Raw genomic sequence first — 15,330 nt, forward strand, 5'->3', positions numbered from 1 at the left:
CGGAGGGGAGATGGGGAAATTATTCTATGTATCTGAGATACCCTACCCTGGTGCATCCGGGACCAGCAATATTTTGACACGTCGTTAAATTTTTTAAAACGCGAGGACACGTCACCTTAAATTCCCGAGTTCCGAGGGAGTTTGACTGCCAGAACTCCGGTGCAAACACGTCCCTCGCAAGGAGGGAGGGCCGGTTGGAACGCGGGCCAAGAGAGAGGGTTGGCTTGGCTGCTGACTAAATTCCTCTCAGAATACTAGCAACTGGCTCTCCTGCGAGTCCAGTCCAGTCCAGTCTGGCTTACCAAACAAGAGCTATCAGCAGAGGCTCCAATTTCCTCCTCTCATCATGCATTAGGAATCTCTGTCTCAATCCAAATTTTGTGGGTTCGATTCCCAGGAGAGGCCTCCTTGCTCGCGCGAACCAAACAAGGCTGATGAGGAAGAGACAGGAAGAAGATGCCCACCAGAACCCTCCTGCCGTCGACAAGCTTCAGCAAGTCGTGCACAGCAACTCTACAGGTAGCTACCCATTCGATTTTCTTTAAGAATAAGGTGATAAATTGGGTTTCCTGATTGGGATTGATGGATGGGTTTTTGGTTTCATAAGGCGGTTGGGACAAGTGCTGGGAGCAAGGTTTGACCCCTTGGGATTTAGGGCAGCCAACGCCCGTTATTTCCCATCTTCATCGGACGGGAGCCCTTCCCAAGGGCAGGGCTCTTGTCCCTGGATGTGGCACTGTATGTACTATTCTACTCATTACTCTCTAGTCATTACACTATTCTCAGTAGGAATTCGATTACGAGTTGTTTGCACGATGGCAGGGATATGATGTTGTAGAAATTGCATGTCCTGAACGCCATGCCACTGGATTGGACATTTCAGAGAATGCCATTAACAAAGCTCTGGAGGTAAGAGTTGACATATCCACTCCATTTTCACTTAACCAGAGGTCAATCGCCCGTCGGCCATGAATAATATGTACCCTTTTCTGATCCTTTTTAGTTAGATTATGAGGTCCTTACTTCAAATTTCTGTTTGAAATGTCATGGCAGTTGTTTTCCTCACTTCCCAAAGCACGGTACTTCACCTTCTTAAAGGCGGACTTTTTCACTTGGCATCCAACTGAATTGTTTGATCTCGTTTTTGATTATACGTAAGGTTACTTGAAACACTCTGTATTTTTTTTTTTTTTTCCCATGAGAAAGACCTTTTGATTGATCGCGTCTTATGGTACAGGTTCTTCTGTGCTGTTGAACCAGACATGAGATCTGCATGGGCGCGGAAGATTGCAGATATCTTAAAACCGGATGGGGAGCTCATAACACTGATGTTTCCTGTATTAACTTTTCTCCCTTCATATACCTCTCTCTCATTGTGTGTATGTGTGTGTGTCTCTGTTCTTTGTTAGTATTTCCTCCTTACAATGAACATGAACGCATCCATCTGATAATAGAAGGGATCCGGTTTTGATTATCATTTGTGGTAATAGCTCATTTCTTTTTGCATTTTTATTTCTTCAAGTTTTATTGAAATTTTGATTAGTTAAAATTTTCGAATTTTAATATTTATGTTTATACATAGTTTGATAGTCTATTGATAAGTAAATTTATCTGATGGCAGACCAGTGATCATATTGGTGGACCACCTTACAAAGTGTCAGTTTCAGAGTAAGCTCCAACTCCATATCCTGTTTTACAATCTTTTAGGTACTGAACTGGTGTTGCTATTGATCACATACAAATGATACTGTTTTTACTTACAAGACTGTAGTCTATACTGATTATTCTTGATTCTATTTTGTGCAGTTATGAAGAGGTTTTGCATCCCCTGGGCTTTAAAGCAACCTCCATCTTAGACAATGAACTAGCTGTCCGACCTCGCAAGGTATGTAACATGTAATCTAGTTAAATTGGATACGTGACTGCCAAAGTTTAGAAGTCATACTACAAGGTGAAATAAATGATTATAAATATCAAGTACCAAAAACATCACAAATATATCAGCCTTGGGGTGAGTCCACCTACCTCGTCAAATTGAGACGATTCTGTAATGTAGATGCTGGCCTATGGCTATTAGTATTATATAGGCAATCTGAAATGTAATCGCAGACAATTATGTTAAGTACATAGGCAGCCGAAATCCCTGTCACTTCTCTTGGGGTGAGAACTTGCCTCTCCAGAGTTATGCTGTCAGTATCGCTCCAACAAGATTAGTAAGGTCGAATTAATCCTTGGTAATCCAAGTAGCATTTGATAAGACCCAATTTGATCAGGCTAGAATATGATCCTGAAGTACATCCGAAGTCTCATCTTAGCATAGGAACAGAAGTAAGATTGTAACTGTCATATATGAGGGACAACAAATAAACATACATTAGGTCTAAACTTATGAGGACAGGAAAAGGTTCGTTGCCCCCGTCCAACTATTTGAAGGAATCTTTAGGATGAAGCTCAGGTGAACATGAACCATAAAAAGAGTCACCCAGATTAAATTGTGATTCCTCCATTGCACAGAAGTACTCGGAAGCCTCTTAGTTTAGTAGGAAAATCACAAACAAATGTTTAAAGCTGTAAAGGTTCCAGAAAACTCAAAAGGAAGAGAGTTGAGTGGCAAAGGTGCGAGATCAATTGGCAAGGGGAAAGACCATGAGCAGTGTGAACTGGTTGTTACAAACCAAACTTATCATTAGGAAACATCTACCCCGTTTACATTGTCAATGACCTTAACTTTGATTATCCTAAGGGTGCATATGGACGAAGACTACAGATTTGTGCTTGATGCTGATACGCTCTTTGTTCATCTGTGCTTGCGGAGATACACCTAAGTTACTAGCCTTTTGGTTGGTTTGAACTTGTGTTTATCTAGACTCTAGTCTTCTACCATGAAAGCTTCGCTTCAGTTGATTTGGGCATAATCAAGAACACAGTCGATGTTTATTGAGTTCTAAAAGAAATCTGGATTACATTTTTCAGGGAAGAGAGAAGCTAGGAAGGTGGAAGAGGTATCTAAGCAAATCCTCTCTCTGACAATGGCCGGCGTCAGTTGTTTTCCCCTTGCCTCTAAGGAGTTATTAGTCTGCTAAAGCAAAGCATCTGCAGCAATTTTTCTTTCAATTCTAAATAATTGGTCAATGTTTAAGGATCCCTGGAAACAGAGGGTGATGTGGTGTACGTTTGAGCCTATTACTCTCCTCAGACTTTGTCGAAAGCTTCAAGCATAAGGCTGTATATTGAATTGGATGACAAGAAAATAAATGCTCAATATTGTGTAATAATTTTGTTCGTGGTTCATTTCGAAACTGTAAATGCGCACAAACAATCCTTTTGCTCCAGAACACCGGCTTCTTGTACGTAGTTAAATTTCAGAATTTATATATATTGTTTATCGCCACACCGATTGCTTTTAAATTTTAAAATTTGTGTAGTAGATAAATTAAGTCACGTTTATGTAACAGCAAACAATATGGTAGTGATTGCAGTGGTGGTGAGCGAAAATTCAGCCTCTAAAATGTGTAAAAGGAAGGCAAAGTTGAGTTGACACACCTGACACGTGTACGGTCAAATTGTAGGCGCATGGTCCACGGAGGAGAGGAGAGCACAACGCACTAATGCAGTGCATTCATTGGCTATGGAATATAAGCCCCTCCCAGTTCTGCGGAGGCCTCTCTCTCTCCCTCGCTCTCTTCGCTTTCCAACCAATTCAACCAACCAACCAACGTGCTCTCCTCTCCTCTCGGACCCCCCTTCCCTCCCATCCTTTTGCAAGTTTAGAGTTAGACCCTTTCTTCTTTCTCTCTCTCCTATTTTCTCCTCTCTCTCTCTTCTGGTTTTGTTCTCCTCTTTCTTTCAATTCTGATGGATTTTCTACATTTTTCGTGATGATATTCATCTCGTTCAAGTAAAGATTCTCTGTTGGCTAGCAGCTCATTGTTAGCTAGCTCTTCATATATTCGTCAACCAACATTACAACATCTCTTAGTTAACTGATTAGTACTATGGAGGAGAGAAGTGAGGACGACGACAGGGACGCATTGGCCGGCCTAAGCAACGCCCCTCCGCCCCGCAAATCCCATTCGTTGAGCCATCAGCTGCGCCCAACCTCCGCCCAAAAACGCCACCACCAAATACGCAAACATAGCCTCGACGACGTCCACGTTGTCCCCAAGAGCGTTCATAACAATAATAATGTGGACTACTACGACTCTTCTGACGACGATTTCTTTCCTTACTCCACCTCCAACAGCAGCAGCACCACCACCACTAGTAATGCTGTTGGCGGTGCTGATTATGAAGTGTACGTGGGCGGCACTCACTCCCATAGGCTGGACCAAAGCCTCTGCATGGACGATGGTGATGATCCTGATGACAACAGAGAATGCCAGCCGTTGCCCGAATTCATTGGCAGTGGCGGCGGCACTGGCATCTTCAAGGTTCCAACTCGCGCCTTTGTCCATCCTGGTCGTCCCCCCTGCTTGGAGCTGAGACCCCACCCTCTCAGGGAGACACAGGTTGGCAGGTTCCTCAGGACCATTGCCTGCACTAACACCCAGCTGTGGGCTGGCCAGGAGGGCGGAGTCAGGGTCTGGGATTTAAAGGACGCCTTTGAACCTGGCTTTGGTATTACTAGCAGAGTCATGAGGGGTGATGAGGATGCCGCCCCATACTATGAATCCGTCAACACCTCTCCCACCCATTGTCTCACGGTTGATACCGGCAATCGCTTGATTTGGACTGGCCATAAGGATGGCAAGATCAGGTCTTGGAAGATGGATCAGTCTTTGGATGCTTCTACTCCTTTTAAGGAAGGTCTTTCCTGGCAGGCCCACCGTGCTCCTGTTCTCGCCATGGTTTTCACTGCTTACGGTCAGTCACTTACTTGTTACTCTTCATCAAGTGCTAGTGTATTGCTTGGTTTTTTTTTAACTTTCCAATGTAAATGTTAATATATATGATATCATGTTGCTTTGATTGGATGCAGGTGATATGTGGTCAGGTTCCGAGGGTGGTGTTATCAAAATCTGGCCATGGGAAACCATTGAAAAATCTCTCTCCCTAAAACCCGAGGAAAGGCATATGGCAGCTTTGCTGGTGGAGAGGTCGTGCATTGACCTCAGGAACCAAGTTACTGTTAATGGCGTCTGTAGTATATCTTCTCAAGATGTCAAGTGTTTGGTTTCTGATAATTTCAGAGCTAAAGTTTGGTGTGCCGGTTCTATGTCCTTCTCCTGGTGGTTAGTTTTCAATTTGACACCTTCTTTGTGTTAGCGGTGTGTGTGATATGTGTGTGTATTGCTACATGTTTTACACGGTTAACACAATTCATGTTTTTGTATAATGATCAAGAAAGGGAAGAGGAAAAACCTGTGATTTCTGCAGAATTTCACTCTTTCAGTATTGTATGTTTTCAGGGAGATGTTAAAGTTTCAGGGTGTATCGTTGCTTAGGTAGAGATTCTAATATATAATTTTCATTGGAATTATTCTAAAAGGTTTTGATTTGTCAGGGACGCTCGTACAAGAGAGCTTGTGAAAGTCTTTAATGTAGAAGGTCAGATTGAGAATCGAGTTGACATGTCAGCAGTGCAGCAAGATCAAGCAGTAGAAGATGAGATGAAGGTAAAATTTGTTTCAACATCCAAAAAGGAGAAATCCGGGGGCTTTCTACAACGGTCGCGTAATGCTATAATGGGAGCTGCAGATGCTGTTCGACGAGTTGCAACAAGAGGGGCTGGGGCATTTGTAGAAGAATCCAAGAAGACAGAAGCACTAGTGCAAACTGCGGATGGCATGATATGGAGTGGATGCACAAATGGTTTACTGGTTCAGTGGGATGGAAATGGTAACCGTGTGCAAGATTTTAATCACCATTATTCTGGTGTCCAATGCTTTTGCACTCTTGGGACACGAATATATGTAGGCTATGTGAGTGGCATGATTCAGGTATTGGATCTTGAGGGAAATCTGATTGCAGGATGGGTTGCACACAGTAGTCCAGTGATAAAACTGGCCGTTGGAACTGGTGTTGTTTATAGCTTGGCCACCCATGGTGGTATTCGCGGATGGCACATCAAATCTCCAGGACCTACAGACAACTTGATACGTACAGAATTGGCTGCAAAAGAAAGTGTATATACCAAAAGAGACAATGTTAGAATTTTAGTAGGCTCATGGAATGTTGGTCAAGGAAGAGCATCTCAGGATGCACTAATGTCATGGTTGGGCTCTGCTGTGCCGGATGTTGGCATTGTAGTTGTCGGGTTACAAGAAGTAGAAATGGGCGCAGGCTTTCTTGCAATGTCTGCAGCAAAAGAAACTGTAAGATCCTTCAATGATGTTGTGAACTGCTTATTTTTTACTTTTGACAGATACAAAATCTCTATTCGTTCTATGGATTGATTGATTTATTTACCATTATTTTCCTTTTGTAGGTAGGGCTTGAAGGGAGTTCTGTTGGCAACTGGTGGCTTGATAATATAGGAAAGGCCTTAGAAGAAGGAAAAACTTTCGAACGTATGGGTTCTAGGCAGCTTGCTGGCTTGCTCATATCTCTTTGGTAAGCGATTATCCTTGTGGATCTTGTCCTCATATATTTCTTTCCTTTTATGAGCTCATAATTCTCATATAGGGTAAGAAAGAATCTCAGAACACATGTTGGGGATATTGATGCTGGAGCAGTTCCGTGTGGCTTTGGTCGTGCCATTGGTAACAAGGTTTGTTCCTCACCGTTCACAATGCTCATTTGGCATGTATACAGAATTAAATATAGAATGGAGTCAGTTTGATTGTCTGCTCAGTTTCTTAAACATATCGGTTTCTTATTCCTTATGAAAAAAGGGTCACTGAACAGACTAATTATGTTCAAGCAGGGAGGTGTTGGTTTGAGAATCCGAGTCTATGATCGTATAATGTGCTTTGTGAACTGTCATTTGGCTGCACATTTGGAAGCTGTCAATCGCCGTAATGCTGATTTTGATCACATTTATCGAAATATGATCTTCAACCGGTCATCTCTACTTAACACGGCAGCTGGTATGCTACCATACCTGTTTTTGTCTTGTTCTCTTGCCTTCTCTATGTATTTATTCTGGCTGCTTTATTCTTCTGGCTTGCCATGGGTCCTCTCTCTTGCAGCTGGTGTCTCAACTTCTGTTAATATGTCCCGAGCTCCAAATGTATGTACTTGTTCTAGTTCGTAAATCAATCCTTTTATCCATAATTTTATATTTATTGGCCAAGTGTTAAACAATTGGTGATTTAGGCTGTCAGCGGCAACACTGAAGATGTAAGGCCTGAATTAGCTGAAGCAGATGTGGTTGTTTTTCTCGGTGATTTCAATTATCGGCTTTTTGGTATATCTTACGATGAAGCAAGGGACTTTGTTTCACAAAGATGCTTTGATTGGCTCAGAGAAAAAGATCAGCTCAGAGCAGAGATGAAAGCCGGGAAAGTTTTCCAAGGGATGCGTGAGGCACTCATCAGATTCCCTCCAACATACAAGTTTGAAAGGCACCAAGCAGGTTTAGCAGGTATTTGGTCTAGCGGCAGTCAATTTCTGCATTACTATTAACGCTGTTGGTTTCTCTTACACGAGTAAATTGTGCATATCTGCGAAATTGAATTTTCCAGTGTGTTGATTTGAAACTTTGTCTATGCATCCTTTACAGGATATGATTCTGGTGAGAAGAAACGCATTCCTGCCTGGTGCGATAGAATAATATATCGTGACAATCGGCCATTACCAGTTGCTGAGTGCAGTTTAGAGTGCCCTGTAGTCTCGTCAATTATACAGTATGTTCTTCTTCAGGGATAGTTACCTTTAGTCTCTTTTTCTTCAATTGTTCTAAACTTGGTACCTGATTTTATATAGATATGAGGCACGCATGGACGTGACTGACAGTGATCACAAACCTGTCCGGTGCAAACTAAGTTTACAAATTGCACATGTTGATAGATCGGTAAGGAGAAAGGAGTTTGGGGAAATTGTAAAATCCAATCAGAATATCAGGTCTAATCTTGAAGAATCAAATTATGTTCCAGAAACTATTTTGAACACCAACAACATAATCCTTCAAAATCAGGACACGTCCATTTTGCGTATCACTAATAAATGTGTAAAGGATACTGCCGTATTTAAAATCACTTGTGAAGGCCAGTCCACTGTCAAGGAGGATGGGGAAGAGCCTGACTATCGCCCGAGAGGTGCCAACGGGTTTCCTCGATGGCTTGAGGTATCACTTTCTCCCTGCTGCTTTTGCTATGTCCTATAAATTTTCTTTTCCTTTTTGGAGTGGAAAATGCAGGCGTCTATTCTTCTAATTTACCTCTTTTGTTTTTTAAAACATAAAATAATAGATCACACCAGCAGCAGGCATGATCAAACCTGAACAGTCTGTGGAGGTCTCAGTTCATCACGAAGAGTTTCATACCTTGGAAGAATTTGTTGATGGCATCCCTCAAAATTGGTGGTGCGAAGACACCTGCGACAAGGAAGCGATTTTAATGGTCAGTGTCCAAGGTAGTTGCTCAGCTCAAACATGTAGTCACAGAGTTCGAGTGCGGCATTGCTTCTCAGCCAAGACCCGCATGGACTCAAAATCCAACAGCTCTAAAAAATGCCAGGGAAGTCCGGTTCACAGGTCTGAAGTTCGGCAACCTAACATTTCAAGCGAAACCAACTTAAAAAATCCTAGAAGCTAAGCTAGTATCTAATACTTGATAGTATGAGGCAGTTTATAGAAACATGGATCATCAGCTGGTAACAGTGAAGATGGATCTGATACAATACCGAGTGCATTCTTTTCGTTAGAAACTCTAGTGTAAAGCAAAACATGGTGTAAATACTCTCTTTGAAGCCTGTTGTTTACTTAAAAGACAGTTTAGGGACAGGTTTTATACGTCCAGTGTCATGCCATCTCTCTCTGCATTATCCTGTCTGTTTTCCTTCAGGCTTCGTAGTTTATTTCCGATTTGTTTCCGATCAATAGATAAACGCAGAAAAACAAACGAGACGAACTGAACAATATGATGCGAAAAGGGTAGTCGATATTATTAATTATAAAGATCAACTGTTATTACAATACTTTGCAGACAACACAAGATAATCTATAATCTTGTAATACTTGAACAACAGCAGTTGGCAACTTGGCATGGAACATTCATTCAGTTCGGTATCTGCAACAGCCTCACAGGCTCACAGCCCTTAAGGATCAAACAAACCATGGATGTCTGAACTCATAGCATAGACGGTAACCACATACCACACACAGAAGAACCATGGAGAGATCACAAATGAGGAATGAAGCAGATATATGTGTCGTCCTTTTACTTGCTCAACCGCGATACTCTTACTTTCTTCATATATACTCCATATTTCTAGGTTAAGAGATAGATGCTTCACATCAGTTCGGATACTTAAAATCTGAATCGGATTGTGAAGCCACAGGTCACCCGATCCGTTGTGTTTCATTTCTCCCAAATGAAACTTAAAGCGCATACATCCTCTTATATTCGCTGTTCAAAATCTCGTGTTCTGATGCCATAGACATAGAGAACGAACGAGACTTACTCTCAGCTCTCCGGATGTTCCTCATTTTGCTCTCCTCCATCCTATGTAAAATGACACAATAGCACATGGAGCCAATGGTAGTAAGCATGATTGTGCTGCCTATTACTGTTGCATACACTGCAAGCCACCTCGAGTGTGAGCCCACCACCACATACGTCAGAGAAATAAAAGCAATCGAAATGAAGAGGCAAGCTAGCCACATGAGCTTGTTGATCACAAACACAAGCTGCTTTTTTGCCTTCTGCTCAATCACCACCACAGATGTCTGGACTACCACAACAGCCAGGGAGATGAAGAGCGCCAGGCTGTCAAATACAAAGAAGATGATGAAAGCGGCATTATTTGCTATGTGCGCTTCTCCAAGCGTAAGCCCTGTCGTTTCTTCCTCAACATATTGGCCAGGAACTGTGAATATGGCTGCAAAAGCAACAGTGGCAATCAGCACGGCAACAATAGTGGCATTGTTTATAGCATTGTTGAGGCCGCTAATGTGGAGCTTTTTCAACTTTTTTGCAATTTTCTGGACTCTGGCACCAGTTTGGCGGGTCTGTTGAAGTTGGGATTGGACATCGTGCTTTATGTCACTCACAGTCTGCTTCAGCTGCTTTGCTGGATTTGCAGGTTTTCCTTGGTCTTTAGAATTGGTGGCCCCTGCTTCCTTTAACACGGACACAAGTTCTGGACTCCCATATTTTTCTGCAATGTCAAGGGGGCTCTCTCCAGCCTTGTTGCTTGCATTGATGTTACTACCCTCTTTATTTATGGACAACAGACGGCGTACATTCTGCACATGAAGTACATAGAGAACATTGAGCAAACAAAATTATATTACCAGCTAGCTTGCAGATTTTCAGATTGGTTCGGTTCAAATGAACTCGAAATCACATACGAGAACTACAGGTGTTGCCATTACCACATACGAATATCATACACCAATTAAGCACCAACTATGAAAGTACCAAACCATTCTTCAGAGTAAAGCTGTAGCATACATTTTGAGTAAAAATATCAGCATGGACATAATATTTAACATGATTTCTCGAGACGTATACAAATGGAAGCTAGACCCCATACCTAGTATAGAAATTTGGATTTAAAACGATGAATACTTGAATCATTGATATTATACATTTCATTAGGTTAGTAAATAAAATTGAAAGAAAAGAAAGGAGGAACACCTCAATACGGCCCTTCCTTGTGGCAATATGCAATGCATTGTTTCCCTTGTTATCTTCCACAGTCAAAACTGAGGGGTCGGGTTTCAGCAACTCCAGCACAATCTCCTCATTGTGCCCTTTCACGGCCATGTGTAGTGCAGTTTGGCCTTTAAGATCAGTTCTAAAAGCAGCACTTGGATCCTTGCGTAGTAAGGACTTGACTACTTCCAAGTGCCCCATCCTTGCTGCTGAATGAAGCACAGTCTTTCCATTATTGCGGGCTATCTTGGCAAGATTTGAGTCAGTTTCCAAAAGGAGATTTACAATATTAATATGCCCCTGAGTAGCAGCCGTGTGTAAGGCGGTTGAATTCGATAGATCTGTGGTCATTGCCAAGTTTGGGAACACGTGCAGAAGTTCTTTCAACACCTCTGAAAGAAAGAAACAATTTCAAATCATAATGATGCATATGACGAAGGAATATTATGTGATAGTCTCCTAAACATAATTAGGCTCTTATAGGTCACCAGACGCATAAGGTGACAAGTAAAGTCTCTCTCTGTATGTATGCGCGCACGCGCGTGCATGTGAGTGAGGAAGGCACAGTCCAGAAACATTTCAAAATCCAGCTTCAAGAGGATAATATGTTTTTCTGTAACACCGAATTACAAAAATTGTGTTCCTTTTTTCCATTGCATATGAAATAAACATTATAGAACTGCTTCTATTAAAATATTATGAATTTCAACAAATGAAATGGATATTCATACTACTATCTTACCAAGATGGCCCTGTCTTACAGCAATGTGGAATGGGTCGTAGCCATTTCTGGCGGCGATGGATGCAGTTTGAAGGTCCATGTGCTTCAACATTTCCCCAACAACCTCAGCATGCCCATTCTCCGCTGAGGCATAGAGTGGGGTCTCTCCCTCCTGGTTCATCTTCGACAATAAACCAATTGACTCAGTGCTGTTACAATTCTGAAGAATTTCTCTGACTCTAACTAAATTCCCTGCTCGAGCCGCCAAATGGAGTTGGGAATCACCTCTTTTACCCGGTGACTCTTTGCTCCTCCTCCGTTCACCGCCAATAAAGCTCAGCTGCTTCTCCATAACTATCCGAAAACTCTTCTGCTTCTCCATAAACCCGCGAAAACTCTTCTGTTTCTCCATCGCTCCTCGAGAACTTGACTGTTGCTCGATTGCCCCACTGAAACTTGGTAGTTTTTCCATCCTTGGAGCCTGAAAACTGCTCTGCCTCTCCATGACCAATTTCGCAGAAACCGGTTGATCTCAAACAAACTCCAACTTCCTAGTCCTCAGAATCCTGATTCTCAAATCTCAAATTCTACTTTTCCATGATCATAACCAGATAAACAATTTCAACCAAATTTATTTCCTTACAGTAAACTAATAATCACAATTCTGCAGATATATAGCATCTCAAGAAATATGCTTTCCAATCTCTACTTAATTATTGGAATTCCAGTTCTTTGATCCAAAAAACTACTTAACCAAACTGAAACTCGCCAATTTGGAATATCAAAACCCGTTGAATAATGAAAACAACAGAACCCAGAAAGGAATCTAAATCCAAATCCAACAGATGACAAGAAACAAAAGTTGAATACCAATTACAAAGTACCTTGATTGTGAAGCTTTATACCTTATTCTAGTGCTCTGAATCCGAAAAGCTAGAACCTTTAGATACCATGCGGCTGAGGCTGAAACCCAAAACCAAAGGCTGAGACTTTGATCAATGATGGGGTATCATCACTATCACCTAATCAATGAGTAACACAAGAACTACACCCCACCAACAAATTTCTTTTCTACTCAACTCGTACAAAACTACATGAGAATCGAGATTCTATAAGGAGACAAACAGCAAGGACAAACGACTGCTGACAACACCATCTATAATTCTATAAATGATACTCGGGAGAGGAGACTCAGTGGAGGAGAGTCCCATGATGCTTTTTACTTCCAAGTAAAGATAATTTCTTCCATACATCATTATGAGTTATAAAAAAAAAAAAAAAAAAAAAAAGCGACTAGAGTGTGTTTAGTCACATAATAATATAGTTTAAATTTACTTTTGAAGATAATTGAATTTAAAATTTTTTATTTACCAATGAAGAGTAATACTATTAGACTATACTACTAAATAGCTAATGTTTTTTCTATTAAAAACGACGAATGTGTTTAGGGTGAGATGTATATCTCTACTTGGCCCCATTCATGCCATACCCATATGCATAAGAATATCCGTCCACAATAATGGACATATATCAAGGGATCAGTATTTGACATTTAAAGGGGGAAAAGGACTTTATTCTTTTCCAAATCAAATATCTCCAGTCCACTGAGATAAATAATCAGACAAATACATAATAATTAGAGATAATATAGAATTTTTTTTTGTTTTTGTCTTGCAAGAGTTGTATTGAGAAGAAGAAATAAAGAAGGATACATGATACATGTGCATCCCCATAATTGAAGAGGAAAAGAATCATTCCCAACTTTATACACACACACAAAGAATTAATAATTAATACAGAGGATAAATGACCATCTACCATAATAGTGGAGAGAAGTGATGTCTTTGCACCTTGGTGAGTTCAAATCTTGTCGGCTTCCTAATTTAATATTTAATCTAACAAATCTATTATTTAATAAAAAAATTAATGTAGAGGCAAAGGGAAGTAATATATATACATACGCATATGTGTTATATATGTTGTTGATCAATCAGTATCCTTAAAACATAAAGAGTTGTTAATAAACAACGAATAAGTGGTGATAGCAACAAATATAAGTATATTGAAAAAGAAAAATTGCAGAAGATGCATGGCATGTGGAGTGTGGAGACACTCATGGTGGGCACCCCCGGGCCGCACCCCCGGGCCACACCCCCGGGCCACAGCGTGGTAAAGGTCCCTTCCCTACGAAAGGGAAAAAGAACAAGTTAAAAGAACAAACGGCTCGTTCCGCAGACGGAGAGCTAAACAATACAGAAAAGAAAACCAAAGAATAAGTGGAGAATGAAAAATCGACTTCAAATTCCTTTTAAAATTAGGAAGTTTTAACGAAAAGCTCACTGTATTGTTCATTTTAACGAAAAACCATATTTTTACATTAAAAAATCAATCATGACATTATTCATTTTACCCTTTATTTTGTTCTTATAATTAAAACTCAAAGTTTTCAAACATTTTTTTATTAGTTTTCCTTTAAAATTAACATATATAAATTGGTAGTTGATCGAATAGCAGTGGCAGACCGGCAGTACTCAATCTATATATGTCCACAAATCACAGATCCTCATGGCTAAATGAGGAGTTTGTGTCAGGTACAATGAGCACACCCCAAACAATATGCAAACTGCAAAGTTTAGATCATCTTCAAAAGAGATGTCAAATTTTAAGTAAAATGTCAACTAATCACTTTTGACAGTAAATATTGCTCCAACCGAATAGTCCTTTAGTAGACCTGGAATGGCAACAAGGCTTGTAGCGTCAATTTCAACACTGCCTTAATTTGCATTTTATTTATTTTTTTAATTGGTACGTCCCATAATTGACCTGAATATAAAGCTTTAAAAAATATTTAACTGTTTATTTTATTTTTATGGTAGTAAAATAATAATTAACATACGAGTTGGAATACAAATAAATTTGATAGCATGCTTCAAAATAAACACATCAATCATCAATTAAGAATTTGAATAAAAAAATTAACATATTTATTGGAGATGCTGGGTAAAAAGAAGTCAATAGAAAATTAATTATTTAGTTGTTTACAAAAACAATTAATTATTTTGCTTACAACAACTAAAATGGCTTAAGAGAGTTGAGGCCAATGTTGTATGGTACTATGAAGCATGTGAATAAGAATCTTCGACAAAAAAAAAATGTGAATAAGAATCCATTTGAATTTTCAATCCCAAGTTTGAAAATATATAAAGTCGGAAGGAATTTGATGAATGGAACTTTGTTGATAATGACTGCCAGCTGCATTGAATTATTCATCAATCCTACAGCTCTTATTGGCTCAACTTACATGAATCAAAGTTCGAATCTCTCTCCCTCTTTTCAACGGTCTAAATTTCTTGATTTATCAATTTAGAACCACGAAATCCATAATAGATCTGAATTTTATGCTGGCACTTGATAAAGGTCAATGACGTAGGTCTCACAATTACGTAGGCAAATAAAAAAACAATTTGGATATTGTATAGGATAATAATAATTAGACAAATAGATAGTATAACAATTTGGAGAGAAACATGAGCTGCTCTGTAATCTAGTAATATACATTAGGATAATGCTAGGAACATTAAATTTTCAAACTAAATTATGTAAATTTAATTTAAAATTTTAGTTTCTTTAACATTACTATATTGTACATTACAAATATGAGATTAAAGAGGAACCCCTCTTTCTCTCCAAACCTAAACTTTTAGGAGTCTTCCAAAATTTTAACTGTAGATTACAATATATGAAATTTAATTTGATTTAACCTAATGAAAAACATTAAACTTTTAACTGTTTGTAGATTAATCTACTTTTGTTTCATTTCACATATGTATTTTATCTTTTAATGCTAAG

At 39.8% G+C, this 15,330-nt stretch overlaps 3 protein-coding genes across 11 annotated transcripts; 2 read left to right on the top strand and 1 right to left on the bottom strand.

The window, feature by feature from the left end:
- Positions 1-66: 66 nt before the first annotated feature.
- On the top strand, positions 67-3,391 carry LOC137739370 (probable thiol methyltransferase 2). Of its 3 annotated transcripts, none has more exons than XM_068478941.1 (9): positions 67-519; positions 608-738; positions 823-909; positions 1,054-1,154; positions 1,238-1,337; positions 1,622-1,668; positions 1,807-1,884; positions 2,744-2,840; positions 2,974-3,391. In XM_068478941.1, exons 1-8 carry the CDS (start codon positions 435-437, stop codon positions 2,823-2,825), a joined length of 711 nt encoding a protein of 236 aa, XP_068335042.1. In that variant the 5' UTR covers positions 67-434; the 3' UTR covers positions 2,826-2,840; positions 2,974-3,391. The 3 variants fall into 3 exon arrangements, with proteins under 3 accessions (XP_068335042.1, XP_068335049.1, XP_068335056.1); XM_068478948.1 differs by having other exon boundaries at positions 2,744-2,825; XM_068478955.1 differs by lacking the exon at positions 2,744-2,840 and having other exon boundaries at positions 1,807-1,885.
- A 305-nt stretch (positions 3,392-3,696) lies between these two features.
- Positions 3,697-8,893, top strand: LOC137732501 (type I inositol polyphosphate 5-phosphatase 12-like). 2 transcript variants are annotated; one of them, XM_068471831.1, is made up of 11 exons: positions 3,697-4,863; positions 4,979-5,231; positions 5,504-6,314; positions 6,428-6,552; positions 6,625-6,709; positions 6,866-7,028; positions 7,131-7,171; positions 7,258-7,525; positions 7,664-7,787; positions 7,867-8,227; positions 8,352-8,893. In XM_068471831.1, the coding sequence occupies exons 1-11, from the start codon at positions 3,996-3,998 to the stop codon at positions 8,694-8,696; spliced, it is 3,444 nt and encodes a 1,147-aa protein (XP_068327932.1). In that variant the 5' UTR covers positions 3,697-3,995; the 3' UTR covers positions 8,697-8,893. The 2 variants fall into 2 exon arrangements, with proteins under 2 accessions (XP_068327932.1, XP_068327923.1); XM_068471822.1 differs by having other exon boundaries at positions 6,866-7,171.
- Positions 8,894-9,027: 134 nt separating this feature from the next.
- Positions 9,028-12,696, bottom strand: LOC137732461 (ankyrin repeat-containing protein At5g02620-like). Of its 6 annotated transcripts, none has more exons than XM_068471812.1 (4): positions 12,387-12,696; positions 11,503-12,047; positions 10,743-11,152; positions 9,028-10,348 (listed from the first exon to the last, which is right to left on the bottom strand). In XM_068471812.1, exons 2-4 carry the CDS (start codon positions 11,984-11,986, stop codon positions 9,482-9,484), a joined length of 1,761 nt encoding a protein of 586 aa, XP_068327913.1. In that variant the 5' UTR covers positions 11,987-12,047; positions 12,387-12,696; the 3' UTR covers positions 9,028-9,481. The 6 variants fall into 6 exon arrangements, with proteins under 6 accessions (XP_068327913.1, XP_068327898.1, XP_068327889.1 ...); XM_068471797.1 differs by having other exon boundaries at positions 11,503-12,068; XM_068471788.1 differs by having other exon boundaries at positions 11,503-12,071.
- Positions 12,697-15,330: the final 2,634 nt, after the last annotated feature.

This window comes from Pyrus communis, chromosome 1 (genome assembly GCF_963583255.1).
Source record: "Pyrus communis chromosome 1, drPyrComm1.1, whole genome shotgun sequence".
In the NCBI taxonomy this organism is placed as follows: domain Eukaryota; kingdom Viridiplantae; phylum Streptophyta; class Magnoliopsida; order Rosales; family Rosaceae; genus Pyrus; species Pyrus communis.